Source organism: Haliotis rufescens, unplaced genomic scaffold (genome assembly GCF_023055435.1).
Source record: "Haliotis rufescens isolate VD_foot unplaced genomic scaffold, xgHalRufe1.0.p SCAF_1, whole genome shotgun sequence".
NCBI lineage: Eukaryota > Metazoa > Mollusca > Gastropoda > Lepetellida > Haliotidae > Haliotis > Haliotis rufescens.
In genome coordinates, this window is record NW_025963779.1 from 1,311,605 (window position 1) to 1,338,511 (window position 26,907).

General features: G+C 41.9%; 1 protein-coding gene across 1 annotated transcript; it reads right to left on the reverse strand.

Moving 5' to 3' along the window:
• Window positions 1-13,317: 13,317 nt before the first annotated feature.
• LOC124117479 lies at window positions 13,318-26,253 on the reverse strand. The gene is made up of 8 exons (XM_046479394.1): window positions 26,108-26,253; window positions 25,195-25,287; window positions 23,887-23,985; window positions 21,814-21,958; window positions 20,900-21,030; window positions 19,329-19,465; window positions 17,951-18,125; window positions 13,318-13,827 (listed from the first exon to the last, which is right to left on the reverse strand). The coding sequence occupies exons 1-8, from the start codon at window positions 26,199-26,201 to the stop codon at window positions 13,601-13,603; spliced, it is 1,101 nt and encodes a 366-aa protein (XP_046335350.1). The 5' UTR covers window positions 26,202-26,253; the 3' UTR covers window positions 13,318-13,600.
• Between the last annotated feature and the right edge of the window lie 654 nt (window positions 26,254-26,907).

The window sequence follows — 26,907 nt, forward strand, 5'->3', positions numbered from 1 at the left end:
TATGTTTTTTGTTAATCATTTTTAATATCCAGTTGTGTCTTTCACATGCTCACTATACTTATCCGAATTAGCACTGAACACTGAACAAACACAACACAAATTAAGGTGATTATTCTGACATATTCAGGTTCACAACTTATGAAATGCTATTTCACCCACCAACGAGTGAGTGAGTTGGGTTTAACGCCGCTTTTAACGGTATACCAGTTATATCACGGCGTGTCAGCTTAATGTGGGAGGAAAGCCCGAAGTGATGCAGGTCTCAGACGTTAACCACTTCGGTGAAACCAACGAGCACAGGTAAGGTGCTGACAAACCTAGAAACATAATCGGGCGAACCGAGGTTTCTGGCGTGCCCAAGGGACGCAACTCTGCACAGCGATTCGCGGCGCCTTAGACGACTGGGCCAAACGTGCCCCTAGTTTCACACGAAGAAAATATATATTATGATACTAAAATCACTTTTGATTTGTATGAAGTATCTCATGAACATAATGAAGTGAATTTGATTCATTTATCATGTAAAGTTCATTCAGTTAGCTTGAATTTATGCATTACAATGGAAATGTCAAATAGCTATTTTATCAAATTAAGCAAGGGGACAAAGCCCGTTCCATAGTCAATGTGTGAATGTGTGAAGCCCATTTCTGGTGTCCTCGCCGTGATAGTGCTGGAATATAATAAGCGGCGTAAAACCATACTCACTCCCTCACTCACTTTAGAGTCACTATCCAATAACGATGACTCCAAAAGTTCACAATAAGGTGAAGGAAATTGGCTATTTGACTGTTATTGTACGATATTAGATCATTGATGTACCTAAAGTTTATTTTAAACTTCTTGGCTACATTCCTGTGTTTTGCCAATCCTAGCAGAAATACCATTTTATATACACACAGAAACATCAGCAGGGAGGGGGCACATCAGGAGCCCATAGAGATGTTTACTTCTGCCTAAATGCCCTATGCCCAAATTTCACAAGGATGTTATTTGTGAGGACGTTTATATATTGCCTTCTCGGTAAACATAGCTTGCCAAACTGTCCCCAATCTCAGATAGATACGACCCGTGAAGATCCCGGTTAGAATTGGTCTCCAGTGAGCCATGCTTGTTGTAAGAGGCGACTATGCTTATTGTAAACGGCGACTAACGGGATCGAGTGCTCTGGCTATCTGTCTTGGTTGATGTATGTCATTGTATCTCAATTGTGTAGATCGATGCGCATGATGTCTATCAGTGGATGCCTGGTCCAGACATCGATTATTTACAAGCAACCGTCATATAGCTGGAATATTGCTGAGTGCGCCGTTAAACACCAAAGAAACAAACAAATAAAGATAGCTAGCTAGAGTATCTCTGGTCCCCACCTGGTGTGACGAATGCCGCATGAATCAGGGAATGAAGTTTCCCCTCAGGTTTGTCGGTTGATTTTAAATTGCAAAATATAAACAAAAATTCTTCTTCAGTTTACATACTATCCTTTAATGTGGAACTTTTTGATATGTCACTTAAACCAAGTTCTTTGATCGAACAATTTATGTGGTGATGCTTACGTATAATGGTTTAGGTTATTTGAGGTCTTGTCAGTGCGAACAACTACAAACTTTTCATGTAGGCAGCCCGACTTTGCATGTAGGTCAGCCAGACTTTGCATGTAGGGCAGCAAGACTTTGCATGTAGGTCAGCCAGACTTTGCATGTAGGTCAGCCAGACTTTGCATGTAGGGCAGCCAGACTTTGCATGTAGGTCAGCAAGACTTTGCATGTAGGTCAGCCAGACTTTGCATGTAGGTCAGCCAGACTTTGCATGTAGGTCAGCCAGACTTTGCATGTAGGTCAGCAAGACTTTGCATGTAGGGCAGCCAGACTTTGCATGTAGGTCAGCCAGACTTTGCATGTAGGTCAGCCAGACTTTGCATGTAGGTCAGCCAGACTTTGCATGTAGGGCAGCCAGACTTTGCATGTAGGTCAGCAAGACTTTGTATGTAGGTCAGCCAGACTTTGCATGTAGGTCAGCCAGACTTTGCATGTAGGTCAGCAAGACTTTGTATGTAGGGCAGCCAGACTTTCCATGTAGGTCAGCCAGACTTTGTATGTAGGGCAGCCAGACTTTGTATGTAGGGCAGCCAGACTTTGTATGTAGGGCAGCCAGACTTTGTATGTAGGGCAGCCAGACTTTGTATGTAGGGCAGCCAGACTTTGCATGTAGGTCAGCAAGACTTTGTATGTAGGTCAGCAAGACTTTGCATGTAGGTCAGCCAGACTTTGCATGTAGGTCAGCAAGACTTTGTATGTAGGGCAGCCAGACTTTGCATGTAGGGCAGCAAGACTTTGCATGTAGGTCAGCCAGACTTTGCATGTAGGTCAGCAAGACTTTGTATGTAGGGCAGCCAGACTTTGCATGTAGGGCAGCCAGACTTTCCATGTAGGTCAGCCAGACTTTGTATGTAGGGCAGCCAGACTTTGCATGTAGGTCAGCAAGACTTTCCATGTAGGGCAGCCAGACTTTGCATGTAGGGCAGCCAGACTTTGTATGTAGGGCAGCCAGACTTTGTATGTAGGTCAGCCAGACTTTCCATGTAGGGCAGCCAGACTTTGTATGTAGGGCAGCCAGACTTTGCATGTAGGTCAGCAAGACTTTGCATGTAGGTCAGCCACTGAATATCACTGAACACACGTGGGCGTCTTTACCAAGGTATTTTGTATACATTGCATATTCCATATTGCGGGTATATTTTAACTACATCTGTCACAGGTTTAGAGTGCTGCTGTACATACTCCCAGGATACATGGTTGTGTTGATGAGTAGGGTGAGATATTAATAGCCGGCAGCGCAGTTCGTCAACTGCGAGGAATATTTCCTGTAATATGATTTCAGATATGGTCAAGAATGTTTTCAACTGATCTATCTATATAGTGAGTACCCATGTTTTACAGTGAATCCTTTGTTCTACAAAGCTGTGATCACAGTATGGCAATATCACTGATCTGGTTGATGCATGTCATCGTATCCCAATTGCGTGGATCGATGCTCATGATGTCACTCACTGAATTTTCTGGTCCAGACTCGATTATTTACAGACCGCCGTCATGTAGCGGGGAAATTGCTGAGTGCGGCGTTAAACAACAAACAAACAAACAAACAAACAAAATATGACTCAATGTTTCTTTTCTCTCAACCGAACTGTTATTGCTACTGATCCCTGGCAAGCTTCCAATACACTTATCTGACATGTGACTACTTATGTCGACTGGTTTTGACCACACAGATAGAATAAACATCACCATACGACTGTCAAATGCCGATGTGACTTTGCATGATAACTCTCTAACTGGCCGTTACAACTCCCCTATCAGAAATACACGCAGGGTCCAAAATAATACATTAACACACGTTGGCATGGAGACTCCTCGACACTGTTGCTGGAAAACGGCGGATCTGTGTGATTATTTTACATTTGTTTCATTAACCTCTGTTCTGACCTGAGTGACCTTCAAACTGTGCCGTGTGGAAGGTGAGTGAGTATGGTTTTACGCCGCTTTTAGCTATATTCCAGTAATATCACGGCGAGTGACACCAGAAATGGGCTTCACACAATGTACCCATGTCGGGAATCGAACCAGGGTCTTCGGCGTGACGAGCGAACGCTTTAACCACTAGGCTACCCCACCGCCCATGTAGAAGGTGACAATCCCGGGGAGGTGTAGACGTCATTCATTCCCATACTGTCCTACGCCTGCGCCTACATTTCACTTGTGGAGCCACCCGTTCTAGTACCTGTAGTGTATCGGTCGACGCACCAAGGGTGGGTGAATACGTTGAGCTATTATAATCACATCATGGGTTTCACGCAATGTACCCATGTTGGGAATCGAACCCGGGGGTTTGGGACAAAACAAAGAAAATGCTATTTTAGCAAGAAGTTTAACTTTAGCTTCAGGTATATCGATGATCTGATACCGTTCAATAACCACCAAATAGCCAATTCCCATCCTCTGATTTACCCACCTGAACTAGAAATAGAGGAGATCTCATCTGTTCCCTATTCAGTCTCCGCGCCACTGTATGACAAGAGCGTCATGCGACTCTCGCTCAAAACGTTGTTCGATCAAGGGTACAATAAAATGTTTTATAATGGACATATGGAGGATATTTCCAAATTTGACGCATCAATGACAAAAATGATGTCCGATGCAGATCCCTATTTTTTCGGGTGAACAATTGACTTACCTTTGTATGTGTTTGTGGCGGGTGCCACTGGTCGGGCAGGGGACGCTCATCTTCTTGCGAACACCTCCTTGATAGTGATTCATAAAGACATGCTCATCATACAGTCGGAATCGTACAATCGTCTTCAGTAGAGATTGGCTATTGGCTATTGGCTATGATAAGGGTTTTGTGGCTCTTCATCACACGACTCACGCCTAGACAGTAAGGACATACCGGTCACGTAATCCATCAACCTGACTGAGTGAGTGAGTTAGTTATGTTTTACACCGCTTTTAGAAATATTATTGTATTATCACACTGTGAGACACCAGAAACTGGGTTCACATTGTGTGACCCCGAGCTACAGCTCCTTCCAGCAACATAAAGGGGTAGCATCTGATACGCAAGGTGACGAAACACAATGCTACGTAACAAAATGCAGATTATTGCCAACAGAATGTGTTAAGATTGTGTCCAGTTGCTAACTACTAAGTCGTCAACCGCAAACAAACATCACGATGAAGGCAATATTCCAAGGCATTAACAGTTAAATCCAATATAATCGCCCGAAAGGATGACGCTTATGCTCAAGTCCAAAGGGAAGATCATAAAGATGTATTGGGTGAGTGAGTGGGTGTTACCCGTCCCCCATCGTCCCTAAGAACAAGTGAGAAACTGATACCAGCAACACAGACACAGAAACTTCGCGTCACCCATTGGCTGGACATGAGTATGTAGCAGCTGGAGTCCAGCACTCCCCGTCGCTGGTGTTCTGCCTCCACCCTACAACTGTGGCAGTGTGGATGATCAGTGTAAATCCAGTTTACTCAATATTGTGTCATTGGACCACAACAAAGAAGGCACAACAAATACCAAAGATGTGAAAAGGACACTTTATGAACGGAGATGCATTTATTATAATGTCTCTTATGATGTCGTTTATCAGTTGCCGTGAGGAGAGAGGAAGTGATATCAGGAGTTTCACCACCATCACTGTACATGCTACAACCATAACAACTGTACATACTACCTCACATACCGACACCCCAACAACTGTACATACCACCTCACATACCGACACCCAAACAACTGTACATAGCACCTCACATACCACCACCCTAACAACTGTACATACCACCTCACATACCACCACCCAAACAACTGTACATATCACCTCACATACCACCACCCTAACAACTGTACATACCACCTCACATACCTACACCCTAACAACTGTACATACCACCTCACATACCGACACCCCAACAACTGTACATACCACCTCACACACCACCACCCAAACAACTGTACATATCACCTCACATACCGACACCCCAACAACTGTATATAGCACCTCACATACCGACACCCCAACAACTGTACATACCACCTCACACACCACCACCCAAACAACTGTACATATCACCTCACATACCGACACCCCAACAACTGTACATACCACCTCACATACCGACACCCCAACAACTGTACATACCACCTCATATACCACCACCCTAACAACTGTACATACCACCTTACACACCACCACCCTAACAACTGTACATACCACCTCACATACCGACACCCCAACAACTGTACATACCACCTCACATACCATCACCCCAACAACCGTACATGACACCTCACACACCACCACCCAAACAACTGTACATACCACCACCCCAACAACTGTTTATACCACCTCACATACCGACACCCCAACAACTGTACATACCACCTCACATACCATCACCCCAACAACTGTACATGCCACCTCACACACCACCACCCCAACAACTGTACATACCACCACCCTAACAACTGTGCATACCACCTCACATACCACCACCCTAACAACTGTACATGCCACCTCACACACCACCACCCCAACAACTGTACATACCACCACCCAAACAACTGTACATACCACCTCACATACCACCACCCCAACAACTGTACATGCCACCTCACATACCACCACCCCAACAACTGTACATACCACCACCCCAACAACTGTACATACCACCTCACATACCACCACCCTAACAACTGTACATGCCACCTCACACACCACCACCCCAACAACTGTACATACCACCACCCTAACAACTGTACATACCACCTCACATACCACCACCCTAACAACTGTATATACCACCTCACACACCACCACCCCAACAACTGTACATACCACCTCACATACCACCACCCTAACAACTGTACATACCACCTCACACACCACCACCCCAACAACTGTACATACCACCACCCTAACAACTGTACATACCACCTCACATACCACCACCCTAACAACTGTATATACCACCTCACACACCACCACCCCAACAACTGTACATACGACCTCACATACCACCACCCTAACAACTCTACATACCACCACCCTAACAACTGTATATATACCACCTCACATACCATCACCCCAACATCTGTATATATACCACCTCACATATCACCTCACATACCATCTCCCTAACAACTGTACATACAACCTCACATACCACCACCCCAGGAACTGTACATACCACCTTCCATACCCCTTCAAACCTACCACACCCCACCACTGTACACATCCCAATCCCTATCACCTCGAATACCATCACCCCAACCACTGTACATACCACCCTATATATCTATGCACCAACAACAATACCGCTCAATACCATTGTTCATACCACCTTACATGCCACAGTAACATACTAACAGTACTATCCGACCCCGATACCGTCCACACCCATCACCAATAACCCCTCCACTATCACTGTCCATACAACCGACCCCACTACCATCAACACCATCACCAATAACCCCTCCACTATCACTGTCCATACAACCGACCCCACTACCGTACACACCATCAACAATAACCCCTCCACTATCACTGTCCATACAACCGACCCCACTTCCGTACACACCATCACCAATAACCCCTCCACTATCACTGTCCATACAACCGACCCCACTACCATCAACACCATCACCAATAACCCCTCCACTATCACTGTCCATACAACCGACCCCACTACCATCAACACCATCACCAATAACCCCTCCACTATCACTGTCCATACAACCGACCCCACTACCGTCCACACCATCACCAATAACCCCTCCACTATCACTGTCCATACAACCGACCCCACTTCCGTACACAGCATCACCAATAACCCCTCCACTATCACTGTCCATACAACCGACCCCACTTCCGTACACACCATCACCAATAACCCCTCCACTATCACTGTCCATACAACCGACCCCACTTCCGTACACACCATCACCAATAACCCCTCCACTATCACTGTCCATACAACCGACCCCACTACCGTCCACACCATCACCAATAACCCCTCCACTATCACTGTCCATACAACCGACCCCACTACCATCAACACTATCACCAATAACCCCTCCACTATCACTGTCCATACAACCGACCCAACTACCGTACACACCATCACCAATAACCCCTCCACTATCACTGTCCATACAACCGACCCCACTACCGTCCACACCATCACCAATTACCCCTCCACTATCACTGTCCATACAACCGACCCCACTACCATCAACACTATCACCAATAACCCCTCCACTATCACTGTCCATACAACCGACCCCACTACCGTACACACCATCACCAATAACCCCTCTACTATCAGTTTTCATACAACCGACCCCACTACCGTACACACCATCACCAATAACCCCTCTACTATCAGTGTTCATACAACCGACCCCACTACCGTACACACCATCACCAATAACCCCTCCACTATCACTGTCCATACAACCGACCCAACTACCGTACACACCATCACCAATAACCCATCCACTATCAGTGTCCATATAACCGACCCCACTACCGCACACACCATCAACAATAACCCCTCGACTATCACTGTCCATACAACCGACCCCACTACCGTACACACCATCACCAATAACCCCTCTACTGTCAGTGTTCATACAACCGACCCCACTACCGTACACACCATCACCAATAACCCCTCAACTATCACTATCCATACAACCGACCCAACTACCGTACACACCATCACCAATAACCCCTCTACTATCACTGTCCATACAACCGACCCAACTACCGTACACACCATCACCAATAACCCCTCCACTATCAGCGTCCATACAACCGACCCAACTACCATCAACACCATCACCAATAACCCCTCCACTATCACTATCCATACAACCGACCCCACTACCGTACACACCATCACCAATAACCCCTCCACTATCACTGTCCATACAACCGACCCAACTACCGTACACACCATCACCAATAACCCCTCCACTATCACTGTCCATACAACCGACCCAACTACCGTACACGCCATCACCAATAACCCCTCTACTATCAGTGTTCATACAACCGACCCCACTACCGTACACACCATCACCAATAACCCCTCCACTATCACTGTCCATACAACCGACCCAACTACCGTACACACCATCACCAATAACCCCTCCACTATCACTGTCCATACAACCGACCCAACTACCGTACACACCATCACCAATAACCCCTCTACTATCAGTGTTCATACAACCGACCCCACTACCGTACACACCATCACCAATAACCCCTCTACTATCAGTGTTCATACAACCGACCCCACTACCGTACACAACATCACCAATAACCCCTCCACTATCACTATCCATACAACCGACCCCACTACCGTACACACCATAACCAATAACCCCTCCACTATCAGCGTCCATACAACCGACCCCACTACCATACACACCATCACCAATAAACTCTCCACTATCAGCGTCAATACAACCGACCCCACTACCATCAACACCATCACCAATAACCCCTCCACTATCACTGTCCACACAACCGACCCCACTACCGTCCACACCATCACCAATAAACTCTCAACTATCAGCGTCCATACAACCGACCCCACTACCGTACACACCATCACCAATAAACTCTCAACTATCAGCGTCCATACAACCGACCCCACTACCGTACACACCATCAACGATAACCCCTCCACTATCAGTGTTCATACAACCGACCCCACTACCGTACACACCATCACCAATAAACTCTCAACTATCAGCGTCCATACAACCGACCCCACTACCGTACACACCATCAACGATAACCCCTCCACTATCAGTGTTCATACAACCGACCCCACTACCGTCCACACCATCACCAATTACCCCTCCACTATCGGTGTCCATATAACCGACCCCACTACCATCAACACCATCAACAATAACCATAGTAGCACGTTTATGAACTCAGTCCATCAAGTTCACAACCAGACAACTCAATCCATACCACCCCATACCACCTCTCATATCACCTATACTACTCAATCCAACTACCATAACACCACCTCCTGAATCACCAATACCACCTCCCATACCACCAATATCACCTCTGATGTCACCCATACCACCCCCCGTATCACCCATACCCCATCCATACCCCCAATTTCACCTCTCATATCACCCATACCACCCCCCGTATCACCCATACCCCATCCATACCCCCAATTTCACCTCTCATATCACCCACACCATCTCCCGTATCACCAATACCACCTCCTGTATGTATCATTACTAATACCACCTACCCTACCACCCATACCTCCAATATCACAACTCATACGAGCTATACCACCATCCACACCACCAGTTTCCTTTAGCTTACCAGCCATACCACCCTTTCCACGTCCCATATCAACCATACTACCAGCCGCACTAAATATACCATCTTCCTTACCACCTCCCGTGTCACATATACCTCCTATACCACCTCCCATACCTACCATACCACCTCCCTTACCACCCATACCACCTCCCTTACCACCTCCCATACCACCTCCCTTACCACCTCCCAAACCACCTCTCTTACCACCTCCCATACCACCCATACCACCTCTCATACCATCACCCATATTACCTCCTATGTCAATCATCCCACCTCCCATACCTACCATACCACCTCCCTTACCACCTCCCTTACTACCTCCCTTACTACCTCCCTTACTACCTCCCTTACTACCTCCCTTACCACCTCCCTTACTACCTCCCTTACCACCTCTCTTACCATCACCCATATTACATCCTATGTCAATCATCCCACCTCCCATACCACCTCCCATACCGTCTCCCTTACCACCACCCATACCACCTCCTATATCAATCATACAACCTCCCTTACCACCACCCATACCATCTCCCACCTCCCATACCACCTCCCATACCACCTCCAACCTCCCATACCACCTCCCATCCAACCACCCATACCACCTCCCATTTCACCCATCCCACCTCCCATACCACCTACCATCCCACCACCCATACCACCTCCCATACCACCTCCCATTTCACCCATACCACCTCCCATTTCACCCATACCACCTCCCATACCACCTCCCATACCACCTCCCATCCCACCACCCATGCCACCTCCCATCCCACCACCCATACCACCTCCCATTTCACCCATACCACCTCCCATACCACCTACCATCCCACCACCCATACCACCTCCCATTTCACCCATGCCACCTCCCATACCACCTCCCATACCACCTCCCATCCCACCACCCATACCACCTCCCATTTCACCCATACCACCTCCCATACCACCTCCCATACCACCTCCCATCCCACCACCCATACCACCTCCCATTTCACCCATACCACCTCCCATACCACCTACCATCCCACCACCCATACCACCTCCCATTTCACCCATACCACCTCCCATCCCACCACCCATACCACCTCCCATTTCACCCATACCACCTCCCATACCACCTCCCATCCCACCACCCATACCACCTCCCATTTCACCCATACCGACTCCCATACCACCTCCCATACCACCTCCCATCCCACCACCCATACCACCTCCCATTTCACCCATACAACCTCTCATACCACTCTCATCATCAGTTACGTATTGGAGAAAACACGCTCACGAGGTTTTGGTAGACAGAGCATACCCTGGGGAGAGGGAAAAACGAAGGGGGCGAAGCCCCCGCGGTTTTTCCCGACCCCCAGGGCATGCTCTGTCTACCAAAACCGAGGGAAAGTGTTTTTCCATGCTTATAAACCGAAAAAGAAACTTAAAACAACATTTATAAACATTTTTATGTTTCGAGCATACTTTCCATGAAACTTAGGAAACGCGCGTAAAATATCTGTTGCTGGCGTACGGATCTTGAAAAGGACATTCTAAAAACCAGTGAGGCTTACGAAGAGCACTGTAGCCTCGTGGTACACTCACTGGGCTACAGATATGAAGGTTGTGAGTTTCGATCCTCGGGAATATAAAGAAAACATTTGTCATTTGATTTTACATTTCATTACATGTTACAATCTGAACGGAAGTTATATTAATAAATTACCCAGGACATTATATTAAATCCCTGGGATATTATATAATATCCCAGGGACATTACAACGTCCCTGTTTATGAGATTTAACCCGACTGGAAAGTAAAACATTACAATAGGTTTTAATGCCTATAGAAAGAAGTCTCTTACTTAATAGCGATCCCAATGAATAGGTTTATAATGGAGAGTGCCCAGTCGTGCTGGTTGAGGCGGCCAACTCCTGCGCTCCGTCCCTCTTCCACCTCCACCGTCTCCAGGCTGACCGTCGAAGTCTTCCCTCACGCCAGGCTTTGCACCTGACAATAACACTAAATCATTCCCTTAATTCCCATACCAAATATACATGCGGGTACGATTCATTGACATATTAGGATGACAGCTTCACGTTTCCTCGTTGCAACATTTGTTATCTCATGCATTTCAGAAGGACAGTACAGCTTTGGGACATTGTGTTACATTGGGAACGCCAGAAACCTATTATTGTGGGTTCGCCCCGATTATGTTTCTTGGTTTGTCAGCACCATACCCGTGCTCGTGGGTTTGGGTTTCACCGAAGTGGTAAACGTCTGAGACCCGCAGATATTGCCAGCCATTGGGTCATCCATATATATATATAGATAGAGAAGAGATCCGTCATGTGCAAAAGGATGTGGATTGTCTGATAGTGCCAGCCATTGGGTCATCCATATATATATAGATAGAGAGAGATCCGTCATGTGCGAGGGATGTGGATTATCTGATATTGCCAGCCATTGGGTCATCCATATATATATATAGATAGAGAGAGATCCGTCATGTGCGAGGGATGTGGATTGTCAGATATTGCCAGCCATTGGGTCATCCATATATATATATAGATAGAGAGAGATCCGTCATGTGCAAAAGGATGTGGATTGTCTGATAGTGCCAGCCATTGGGTCATCCATATATATATAGATAGAGAGAGATCCGTCATGTGCAAAAGGATGTGGATTATCTGATATTGCCAGCCATTGGGTCATCATTATGTACATACATGTTCTTGATGTTAGAGGGATGTGGATGTTCTGGAGCTACGTGATTCTTTCTTGTTCTTTGAATTGTCTATTCAAAATGTAGCTGCGATTTCCACTCAGACGTAAATGGGCGTAAATGGATCAGTGAAAATGAGTGATGGCGCCCTCCACTCACACAACTGGCTTACAAAGTACGTGTTGTCTTGTTGCCTGACGCCACACAGCCGGAGTCCGACCATATGATGGCGGCCGGCAAACAATCGAGTCTTGACCAGACAATGAAGTGATGGACGACCAGTCAACCCAGTGACAACCTGACACAAGTACTAAAGGCTGTGTTAAGTTTGAATTACGTCTGCTGAGTGCACGTGCGGATATTCTGCTTCGTTCAGGTTATAGAGCAATGAATAATACTGACCTTAAAGTCTTGAATGTTGATTGAAAATGTCGACCTATCAGAACTGAAGTGGAGTGAATCCAGACTCAAGTCAAGTGTTCTTGTAACACTAGCAATAATACGGTACTTAAAAGCAGAGATTGTGTGTGCCAAGTTGGGTCAGATCTATCTAAAAATGTTGAACTAACGGGTTTTTCTCACATTACGGAAGTGAGGATTAAATGCGACACGACCGTAAAGAAATAACGAAATCCTGATGTAAAATACAGAAAATAATTGCTTAAACACGGATACCAATTTCATTTTTATTGTTGATATGCATGTAATATATTTACACAATGTAACTATGCAATGAGTCTAATGAACGGATATGTACAACGTTATAACACATACCATTACACACGATGTGATATGAGTAATACTTCCACGTAATGAGACATTTACCACAGATTCATTCTATGCAAATCATGATGTGAAGGTTCTGAAACATCAGCTTCAGTGGACTTGAGGTAGTGAAATAGAAAAAAGACTGCATGTTTCATATCAAAAGTATAGAATATAGAAGTACCGATGGTTGGGGCTCATGCTTTCTCAATAAACACATACGCTAGTAGGTATTCGCTGTTGAATGTGTCGGGGTTGTAGTCAAGTAGATGGTGTTTCAGGTCAGAGTAGAAGTCGTCAAGGAGGTCGTCTTTCTCGGCAGCTCTTCTGGTCGTTGTCAGGGCGGACTCCATGGTGCCGTGTGTCCATGCACGGATCATCTCTCCGATTTCATGGGCAAACCGTTCACGGTCATCGATTCCATCTGTGGTCGTACATGAGCTCTGATTAATTGCAGGCGGTATGGAACACACCTTCATGAAAACAAGCTCAAACACCCAAGAGCATTACGCGTCGAGAGTATGCATTTTTACATATGGACAAAAAATAAACCAGCAGTATGCACGTCAGGAGTAGCCCAGGATCAAAATAGAACTATAACTAAACTCTCCTAGTACTATCTGTACACTGTAAATATGTGTTTAGAATACAACCACTTACAAGACAAGTTCAGATCTAAACATGTTTAGGACTGTGTTAAAATCCTGAACAGAATAGACATTAGGTGTGTTCTATCTAAACACGTTTAGGGTCTAAACACGTGAAATGAGCAATCGTCTCACAATGTAAACAACACCTACTCACAACATCCCATGATCTAACCATGTTTAGAGTTTAAACATCTTTACGACAAAATGCACTTCGTTGTGTATTTTGCTTTTAATCTAAACATGTTTAGATAAAGTACTTATATATGTACTCATATCCCACCGTCGGGCTCGCCATACTATAACGATAGTATCTGCTTGATCAGTTCTTATTATTATTAACACAGTTATTTGTGGTGATGTGAATGCACGTACCGGTGAACAAAGCCACCAATGTGCTAACTTTGATGAAGCTTTCGATAAACACAACATTCCATTCAGTGATCTGAGGAGAAACATCTACCTATTAATGATCGTAAATCCCATGATAGTGTCATAAACAGATTTGGGCAGTTATTGCTGGACATGTGTTATTCATTCCAGCTATTTATTGTTGACGGCAGGGTATATGGAGACGCAGGAGGGGAATATACATATTGTGGTCACCAGGGCTGTAGTGTGAATGTTTACTTTATCTGTTCTTCGGACCTTTTCAATACATTGACATGTTCAACATTGGTGATCGTATAGAGCCCGATCATTTAGCATTAGAATTAACATGTAAATTCCCAAACATGAACAGCCAAAACGATAAGCCAACATCTGGTTGCTTCAAAGAAAAGATTGTTTGGAATGAATCTCTTTGTGAAACGTTTTTGAACAGCCTGCAGGAAAGGATGGTGTTTTGTAATCAACTATTTTTGAGTAAACTGGATTTTAACATAGATAGGGCTATAGATGATTTCGTCCATGTTATCTCAGATTCAGCAGATTGTATAAGGAAAAGAACTAGAATTATACATTATCAACATACCAAGGCACCATTAAGTGACGAATGTAAGATTGCTAGACGAGATGCTCGAAAAGCATTGAGAACATTTAGACGTAGAGGTACTGACTCTATTAGATACATCTACTTCGAAAAAAGAAATCACTACAATCCTGCTGAAGGAACTTTAAACTGAGTGATACTATCCATTCTCCCTCTAAGTTTTGGAAATGAATACGCTCATTAAAAGACAAATAGAAAAGATGGTATCTCAAAGGCTTATACATTTTATGATTTTTTTTTTATAAATGACCCTGTTTTTTTTACACTGACAGTGATGTGTTTGACGATATTATGGATCACGCACATCACAGGATGAAATTCTGGACGCAATAATGCATTTAAAAAGTGGAAAAGCTGCTGGTCCTGACCATATTGTGGTTGAAATGATAAAATGTCCCAAATGTGAGATGATGCCTTTTCTTCAAAAATGTTTCAATAGGATGTTTAATAGTGGTATATTCTCCAGAAGCTGGTCTTGTCCGGTAATTATTCCAATACACAAGAAAGGACAACCCAGACGATTATAGGGGAATATCCTTAATAAGTATTCTTGAATTTTTACATCATTATTTTATTCCAGGATTACGATTTGGGCTGACACACGAGATAAGATTCCCGAAACTCAAGCTGGTTTTATAAAAAATACTCAACGTCAGATCATATATTCACATTACATGCAATAATACAAAAATGTCTATCACGTCGTAAATACAAAGTGTATGTGGCCTTTGTCGATTTTTAAAAAGAAAACTTTTGACTTTGTTGATCGTTATAAACTATGGTAGTGTTTAAGAACTATTGGTCTTCAGGGGAGAATGTACTCTACATTAAAAGCTATGTATTCAAATATCAAATCATGTGTACAATCCGGTGACGATGTACCCGATGTCTTTGACTGTCCTGTTGGCTTACGACAAGGATGTATTTTGAGCCCATATTATTCTCATTTTTTATTAGTGAATTATACTATGAAATTATAGCTAAGGGTAAACATGGTATTCAAATGCTCCCAAATGTAATAGAAATTTTGATGCTCCTTTTTGCCGATGATGTCATTTTAGTATCAGATTCTGTTTTTGGACTACAAAAACAACCAAAGATTGGAAGTTATCAGTTAACTATGATAAAATAAATATTGTCATTTTCGGATGAACTTCAAGAAAAGTTTCGGGGACTTAACATCCCGTGCAAAGAAGGCCTTAATCAATGTAACGTCTGTCGCAGAAAGTACGAGCTTTTACACCGAATATATTTTTTGAATTATTCGATGCCCAAATTCAACCAATCCTGTTATATGGATCAGAAATATGGGGATTGCAGCGATACGATTGTCTCGAAAAGCTACATCTTTTAGCCTGCAAAAGATTCTTATCCGTTGGTACATCAACACCCAATTGTATGGTATATGGCGAGTGTGGCAGATACCCGTTATACATCAACTCCCAAATTAGATGCTTGAAATACTGGTTTGATATTCTTGAAATGCATGAGCGCCGAATCCTCAAACTTGCTTATAATATTCTTGTACATTTAGATGACATAGGCAAATGAACATGAATATCACATGTTAGAAACCTTTTGTTTTCTCATGGCTCTGGCTCTGTGATGGTTAATCTAAACAGTTGGTGATGTTAAACTCTTTTTGAAACAATTTCGTGAACAATCTATAAATACGTTTACCAGGAATGGCATTCCACTCTAGAAAACAGTTCAAGGTATGACTTGTATAGAACTTTTAAGAGTCTTGTTTAGACAGAAAAATACTTATCTACAATAACATCGAGAACCCTTCCACGTCCATTTATTCAATTTAGCCTCGGATTGTTAGATCTCATAATAAACGAAGGAAGAAAGATGTCAACTGAAAAGTCGAAGAGGTTATGCCCATTATGTTATTCAGTTATAGAAAATGAAATTCATTTTACTTTTGTATGTCCTTATTATTGTGATCTAAGAAACAAGTTTATACCAGAACGCTATCTGTCAAATTATCCTGTGCCTGCTTTTATTTCTCTTCTTTCTTCAAAAGATGATGCCGTCATATTAAAACTGGCTATATATGTTCAAAATGCAATTTCCCCCAGAAACTAATTGTTAAACATGAGTATATATCAAAATATGCAAAGCTACTTATTTGTAACTCTCTTGTATATGGGACGGAGGCCTTACATGCAATAAATATCTTTGACTTTGACTTTGACTTTGACTACAAAACAAGAAGTTGCAGGTTCATATTCCGCCGAGCTTTTTAAAGTGTTGCGTTTATACATGCGTTGTCGCTGTGGGACGAATAGTATTTCTATCAGACAGGAAACGGAAGCTGACAATGAAAGATGTACACCTCACAAATGTTTAAGTTACCCACCATACTTCTATATCCCAAACCAACAATTAAAAAGATATAACGCTAAAAAACAAACATAAATAAAGCGTTCGTGTTTTAAGTTACCTAATAAACAATCCTAAACATGTTTAGTCCCTAAACGCGTCTAAATTATGAGACCAGGTTTAGGTTTGTGTTCCCTGTGGGATCGACCCCCGCTGGTGACACAGGTTTTAAGAAATAAATATAAATCATTCACTTGTGTTTCAAACCCAAAACAATAATTCCGCCAAGTGTGCACTTTTTTAAATGTGAGTTCAAGATAATGCAGCTATGAATAATCGACAACCAACATTTTATTCGTGAGGATCGATTAAAAATACAGTGACGTCAGAGAATTGTTAACTTCTCCGATGGCTTACTAACTTGATTGAAAGAATGGCATCGTATCCCATTTCAGTAGATCGATACTCGTGGCGTCACTCATTAGGCTGTCTGGTCCAGATTCGATTTTTACAGCCGTCATGTAGCTGGAATAATGCTGTTTGCGGCGTTAAACAACAAACAAACAAAGTCTGTACAGTACCTTTGACGAGGCTGTTCCTCCATGCGGTCTTGTGTTGACATTCAATCTGCTTCACTTGCAGCCGCGACAGTTTTAATCCAGATGTTATGATAGGCGACGCCAGGTCGTCAAAAGGTTGTCTGATTTCTTTAACTGTCCGGAAGTATTCCTTCAAAACAGCTTTCTTCATTTCCACCTTCAATATTCAATTTGTACAGGTTGTACTCATAGTTGCATCAATCAAAATCTGCAATCATATTCTGCAATAGCACCTAAATGTACAACAGTTACAATTTGTCCATCAGTCCGTATGTCTGCCAAAAAACTGTCTGATACTTGGCGTTAACAAAGATAATATAAGTCTTTGACATCATAAAACACACCGTCTACAATTATGTCTGCATTTAATCCACACAACTTTCGCCACCTCGTGACCACTGGTGTCATAAAATCCACACTACTGTGATTACGTCATCTCGTCAACACTACTGTCATTAAATCAACACTACTGTCATTACACCACCTCGTCAACACTTGTGTCATTAAGTCACCACTGGTGTCATTAAGTCACCATATTCGAATAGGGGTTATAATGATCTAAATACATTTTGGATAAAATATTGAAACAAAGATACTGCATTCCTTAAGTTCGGACACTCCTGGCTCAAGTTTGCGGTAACAGATTGATTTTATATATTTACATATATATTCAACATGAACGTGCGTAGATAAAGTTTTTCTTGAAGCCTTATTTTTACAAGCAATGTTTTTCTTGTTTACTTTTCCGGATTTCATTTATTAAATAAAAATATGTTTTACCCTTAGAGAGGGTATTTCCAGAATTGACGCGTCAGTAATCAAAACGATGTCCGGCGCAATTTCCTATTTTGACTTGTACGATATTATCCCGTGTTTTTTTCAGGTGAACACGTCCTTTGGCTCTGTATGTTTGTGAAGGGTGTCATCGCTAGGGAAGGATACGCCCCCCCCCCCCCCCCCCCCCCCCCCATATTCACTGATAGTGATTTAAAAACACATGCTTCTAATGTGGTCTGCTTGGACAGATATGTCTCTTGACTATGGAAATCGTTTGTTGCTTTTAATAATTTGCTGACATATCCGCTGCATGGTGCAATTATAGAACTGGTTTGTGTAATTTTTATCCGCATTCGACAATAGAGACACAAACAAATTAAGAAAAATATGCGACAAATATCTAAAAGGTTAAATACGGAATATGTCAAAAAGAAATGATAAAGCTCTTTCACATTCTTTTCCATTGATCCTCATTGTGGTTCCATATCCTCAGAAGTAAATAACATCAACATGTGTTTTAGCAGTCAGGGTAAAGAGTTTCTGCGGCTGCTTTTACGTTCTCAAACACTGGAAATCGTCCCACCTCGGATATCTTCCCTTGTTTCCAGTACTTCCGGAGCATTATGTTGAAGGTTGTGAAGAGGCCATCACCGGAAGAGACGCCATTACCGTTGAGGAGCTCAGGGTCGTGAATTGGGATGGAGCAGACAAGATGGCCGCCTGCATACAGAGGATTAAACTATGGGTTAGATGTGATGTTTTCACATTTATGTCCCTGTGGTTTGATGTAGTGTATGATAGTGTTGCCGCAAATTGATAAAAACATGCATTTTGTTTCAATGCGGTTTCATAGCGACGCTACTCTCATTCGCTTTTGCAATAAAAAATAACTGACATGTCGCGAGATGGGATTTGCATGTGTGTGCATGTGTTTGTGATAGGTGCCACCGGTGGGGCAGGATACGCTCACCTTTTCGCGAACATCTGGTATCATTACTGTTTGATAGTGATTCATAAACACATGCTCATGGTATAGTCGGAATAGCACAATCGACTCTGCTTTATGCAGAGATTTCTATTGGACATGGAAACGGTTTTGTCTCTTTATTTAATTAAATCCCTTTTTGTCTTGGTATGTTATTAGTTATGATGTCTTTAGTTGCCGTATACGGTGTCATATTAGGTTAGCAGGAAAACATTGAGGCGTGGGAGCCTCGCCCAATATTTTCCTGCTAACCTAATATGACACCGAATACGGCAACTAAAGACACTATAACGATTTTATTATGCCGAAAAGTGTACACTATTTGGTATCTTTGTCGCACATGTCATGTCAAAATGAAAACTTGACACTTACATCCGGTATAAACGACAGGACCAGTACATATGTTTCCGGTACAACGCTTTTATAAACGTTAACAATGGAATATATAATGCACTAAACGTTTAAAGTACTGAAGCTAAAATGGATATAATTATCATAAAAATGCCCGCATGTTTACAGAAATCTGCGGGCCACTGCAACTTGATAGCAGTCCGCCTTCCCTTAACGACGGACTGCTATCTATTCTATTGCTATGTGACGTCATTGGCGTCACGTTTCTTGTTTGTGACGTCATCCTAAAGTATGTTCTATGACATTGCTATTTGTAACTCAGTGACCTCCGTTGTAAGCTTTTTTTTCTATAATTTTTATAAATAAAGTCACCAACGTGGTTTCTTTAATAATTAATGCCTTTGCTCATCATAATTAATGATATTAAAACACAAAACAGTGTCGAATTTCTGTACCCGAATTTCCATGTGAAATATGTGAGGTGGGTGTTGGAACGTACAAAATGGCTGTTACTGACGGTATGAGGTCTCATATTAGGTCAGTAACAACCATTTCGGATGTTTGCTGACGGTATAGGGGTTCATGTGGGGTCAGTAGTTCAGCTCTCTGATTGGTCAATCTCACTTTGAGGCATAATAAAACAAGGTATCATTAATCTTCGGCTTCACTGCTTCACGTGGGCGGCTGACTGGCTTATAGTATGTTATTAGGACACGCTCATATTTGACATTTTGAGTTGCGCAGAAAGAAGAATCAAACCAGCAGACGTGCTTCAGACAGATTGATATGAAGACTGAGACAGACCAGAGTCGCCTCACCTTGCTTCAGTTCCCTCGCCCTGCAGTGAAGGAAGGTCATCCAATCATCAGCTGCGATTTTCATGGCAGCGTCCCTGGCCATTGTGTTCAGAAATAGGTTAGAGGTCACGTAGCCATTGAGGTCAACAGGACTGTGGAAGGAAGGGGAGACAGCTTTGGACAATGCTACTGGAAACATGTTCTATGAAACGCCCACAACGTCTTGTATAAAACACAGTAGTCTAAATGCATTCAACAAATATGGATATATTCGGTTTCATGTAAGAAAAACATTCTAAACAAAAAGTGGAAACGAACTATTCAGGCAGACCACACCAGCATCATTGCGCAGTGAAATCAAGGCGCATCCGCTCCATGACGGAAAATAATAAAACGACAAAACCATTGTCATAATCATAAGCAATCAGCAGAATCCAGTGTACGATACATACCATATCATAGGTATATCCGTATGAATCAATATTACACAGTGAGTGTATAGTGAGCGTACCGTGGCACCGTCACAAACACTTGCAAAGGCGATTCAAGTATAAAAGCGTATGGTCAAAACATGAAATATCTTCGGGAATCATTTTGGCCTGATGCACCAAATTCCACATGTCTACCATAAAACGTTTCGAAAACTTCACTAAGGCCTTGAATGTTGTAACAACTTTTGAGCAAGAGTCACATGACGCTCTTGGGGTGTTCGTAAAAAACATGAATATAAGGAGGCGACCATAGAGTTTTGCCACTTTGATGTAGCTCGAGGCGAATCTTTGATCGAAAACAATGTCCAAAAGGTTATGACGAGGTTCAAGATTGCATCTGTGTTGCTGAGGTTGTACTGATACCAAAGGCCCCAAATTACCACTAAATATGTCCACCAAAGTGTACCTGAAAGAAGGAGTACGACGGTGAATTGTTTGTGTTACCTGGAGAGCCAGTGCAGTGCTATGAAACACAAAATCATGTCCATGGAATGGGATGGCACGCACTGCTTGTAGAAGTTGGTGGCGCATGCTGATGTGAAGAGGCGAGCGTCACTGCCAATGTAGCTGGGGGGTTCACACACGGGACCTGCAGGGGACAGACGAAGTACAGTCAAACACCAGGATCACACGTGATTACGTTGCATTTTACCGCACTTTCTTCACACGTACTCTATTTGCTACACGTAGCCACGGAGCGTGTGAGCGACAGAGCGACTGTGAATGTACACCATATGTCCACTGATAACGGGTCCTCGTGAACCCAGTGAACCCAGTGTTGCAGTAGTGTACATGTCCCGATCACATTTGAATTGACACAAGTGGGCACGGCATGACGCAACTATTTAGCAAGCGAATATTCGTTCATAAACAATTCTTTTGACGTCATGCCATTGTTCTCAGTGTATATTTCTTCAAGGTAACCACATACCCTGAACAAGCAAACGCGGAATGCATGTGCACTTGTTGTGCTAAATCTCTCAAAAAAGCATCATGGACTGCGTTATTTCCTCATCTACTGTTACATTATTTATGTATGTTACCCACTACTGTTGCATTATTTATTTATGTTTTTCATTACTGGTGCATTATTTATGTATGTTACCCACTACTGTTACATTATTTATGTATGTTACCCACTACTGTTACATTATTTATGTATGTTACCCACTACTGTTACATTATTTATGTATGTTAACCACTACTGTTACATTATTTATGTATGTTACCCACTACTGTTACATTATTTATGTATGTTACCCACTACTGTTGCATTATTTATGTATGTTACCCACTACTGTTGCATTATTTATTTATGTTTTTCATTACTGGTGCATTATTTATGTATGTTACCCACTACTGTTGCATTATTTATTTACGTTTTCATTACTGGTGCATTATTTATGTATGTTACCCACTACTGTTACATTATTTATGTATGTTACCCACTACTGTTACATTATTTATGTATGTTACCCACTACTGTTGCATTATTTATTTACGTTTTTCATTACTGGTGCATTATTTATGTATGTTACCCACTACTGTTACATTATTTATGTATGTTACCCACTACTGTTGCATTATTTATTTATGTTTTTCATTACTGGTGCATTATTTATGTATGTTACCCACTACTGTTACATTATTTATGTATGTTACCCACTACTGTTCCATTATTTATGTATGTTAACCACTACTGTTACATTATTTATGTATGTTACCCACTACTGTTACATTATTTATGTATGTTACCCACTACTGTTGCATTATTTATGTATGTTACCCACTACTGTTGCATTATTTATGCATGTTTCCCACTACTGATGCATTACTCATGCATGTTTCCCACTACTGTTGCATTACTCATGCATGTTTCCCTTTACTGTTACATTTTTATGTATGTTACCCACTACTGTTACATTATGTATGTATGTTTCCCTTTACTGTTGCATTATTTATGCATGTTTCCCACTACTGTTGCATTACTCATGCATGTTTCCCATTACTGTTGCATTATTTATGCACGTTTCCCATTATTGTTGCATTATTTCTATATTACCCATTACTGTTACATTATTTATGCACGTTTCCTATTACTGTTGCATTATTTATTTATGTTTTTCATTACTGGTGCATTATTTATACATGTTTCCCGTCACTGTTGCGTTGGTTATGTATGTATCCCATTTATCTTACATTATTTATATGTTACCAATTTATGTTACATTATTTATGTTTCCCATTACTGTTACATTATTTATGTGTTTCCCATTACTGTTACATTATTAATATGTTTCACATTACTGTTACATTATTTATATGTTTCCCATTACTGTTACATTATTTATATGTTTCCCATTAATGTTACATTATTTATATGTTTCCCATTAATGTTACATTATTTATATGTTTCACATTACTGTTACATTCTTTATCCCGAAATCAACCAGACACTATTTATGTCAACTGCATGATGTGAACGTGGCACGTGCATGATTATTGTATGATGCTTACCATGCAGTTTGTGGAAGAGCGAGTTGAAGTCATTCTTATAGGTATCTTCATACAGGACACTGATCTCAAGGTCACGACCATGGAGGCAGCGGATTTTTTCTGAAAGGGAAATGAAATAATATACCTTCCAAACAGCTGCAAAGGTACACACATAATGTATATATTCCACAATAGTCCAGCAATATCGCGGCGGGATACACAAGATACCGGTCCTTCGGCCTGAAAAGCGCTTTAACCACTTGGCTAACCCACCGCCTCTTCTGCAAGGAAAATATAACATCTACAAGAGGGATACATAGAGAATCTCACCGAGGGTCTTTAATATCAAATATACCAACACGAGTTGGAAAGATTCCGAGGCTTGCCGAGGATTTTTGCCCCTTTTATCAACGAGTTTTGATATATTTGATATCAAAAGACACGAGGGTGAGATTTTATTTTTATCATCCAAAACTGGCTCCCACAGGAGATATCGCTTGGATGAGATCAAGCGATATCTACACTGTAGATATCGCTGCAATGAAATTACATCACAATGCTTTGCAGACCATTGTGACATCACTGGTTACCATGACGTCACAATCAAATGACATCACTAATGGCTCTGCTACTGAAGCTGTTTGCAGTACTTTTTACACTGAAGACACTGCTAATTACTGTCTACAAATTGAAAAAGTTGAAAGAATGATGTTGGATGATAAATAAAATCTCACCCTCGTGTCTTTTGATATCAAATATATCAACACTCGTTGATAAAAGTGGCAAAAATCCTCGGCAAGCCTCGGATTTTTCCACTTTTATCAACTCGTGTTGATATATTTGATATCAAAAGACACTCGGGTGAGATTCTCTATATCATCCAACATCATTCTTCCAACTTTTTCAATCAGTAGACAGTAATTAGCAGTGTCTTCAGTTTAGAAAGTACTGCAAACAGCTTCAGCAGCAGAGCCATTAGTGATGTCATTTGATTGTGACGTCGTGGTAACCAGTGACGTCACAATGGTCTGCAAAGAATTGTGATGTAATTTCATTGCAGCAATATGTACAGTGTAGACATCGCGTGATCTCATCCAAGCGATATCTCCTGTGGGAGCCAGTTTTGGATGATAAAACAATGTATCTACCAAACAGCTGCAATGGGAATATAACATCTTCAAGAAGAATACAACAATGTATCTACCAAACAGGTGCACAGGAGATGCCCCGAGATAATCGACAGTGATGAACGTATCTTAATTATGAACGTTTCTTACAATGTGAAGGGGCATGTTATTTCTCCCTGCGATATTAGACACTGTGCAGTACCTATGATAGCCCGTACAACGTCCATCGATATCGACACATCCGCCACGCCGTAGTCTCCCAGGTGGAACGTGTTGGACGACACTGGGATCTTGCCTGCAAAGACGTTAAGGTGATGTTTTACTCCACTTTTAGAATAGTCAACGTCATATTAAACAAATATCATCTCATACACGGGCGTAAACGATGAAAAACGTTTAGGCTAACATTTTAAATTATTTAAGTTTCAGATAAGTGTGTGACAATGGTATGAAAAGTATATGATATGTTAAATAGTTGACGACCAGCCAGTTTGTTTTCTTATGCTGGACTTAGTGTTACATCTGACATGTTCAAGACACCCAAAATGATTATCTTATCATATTTCATCACTATAATGTCAGATAAGGGTAATACCTGTATCCCCCAGAAAAATCAGCTTGTGTCAAGGAAAAACTCAAAATTCAACGTTTTCAATACATTGTAGCCATACGTATACACTTAGTTGTTACATGTAAACGAAAATACGTAAGTAGAAATGACAAGAAAGAGTCAAGAAAAAAAAATACAAGAATAGTCATATGAATTTATGAGATAACTGTCATAACAATCTATAAAAGTTTCATTCTTCCATAAACTTTTCATACCCCGTTGGCCCAAAAGGGCCATTGTCATTCCGTGTCCATTTCCAACAGTTTGAACACCCGACATGGGTACAATGTGTGAAGCCTATTGCTGGTGCCCCGTGATATTGCTGGAATATTGCTAAAATCGGCGTAAAACCATACTCACTCACTCACTCCAACAGTTTGTACAGTTAAGAAGTCACAATGACAATGTATGACATCTTGTGGCTAAACAGTGTTTGGCAACATATTTTTCTAACGCTATCATATTGTTCTAACGTTTTACATACTGTACTAACGTTTACACTCACGTATGACGTCGATGATGTCATATTTGATGGCGGCAGCTGCGTCACGCTCGCCGTGAAACTGAACTTTGTGATCGAGTCGCTTAACCCCTTCCATTCTGTAGATCTATATAGTTCTCTATAGGTGCAGAAAAATACATTAATAATGAATAATCGTTATCCTTATAAGACTATACTATTGAAAGACATGTCACATTTTTATGGAAACAATTTTTTTTTCATTCTTTATCAGTCACTGGAGAAAGGGGAAACTTCAAGAAACTATTGAAATCCAAAGAAGGAAGACGACCATGAACAGAGACCAAAGCATGGACATCTTTATTACCGTTATATATTGTTATCTTTGTGTAACAGTGTCTACCTTGTGTACACATTTCACGCTATGCGCTAACTCAGTATTCACCTGATGAAGGGCAGGGAGTAGCCTTGAAATGTCGTTACAAAGAATATAAAGTAGTTGTTATTCATAAAAAAAGTGTAATAAAACGTCTCATTGTAATTCTGGAAGCCCTATTGTCCAGAAGCTCTCCGCTCCGTCAAAGGTCTTTACAATCTTCAACATGCTGATTCTTGAGTAAATACGAAGGAAGAAAAAGTGAAATTCAAAATTTAAACTACAGTAAACTACGGTTATAACGAACTCAAAGGGACGACTTATTTTAATTCGTTATAACCGTAGTTCGTTATAAGCAAACGTACGGAATATATACAGCAAATAGACAGGACCAAAGAAATAGTTCGTTATATCCGTCAGTTCGTTATAACCGCAGTTTACTGTTTGTCGCCCATGGGCAGACCTTGTA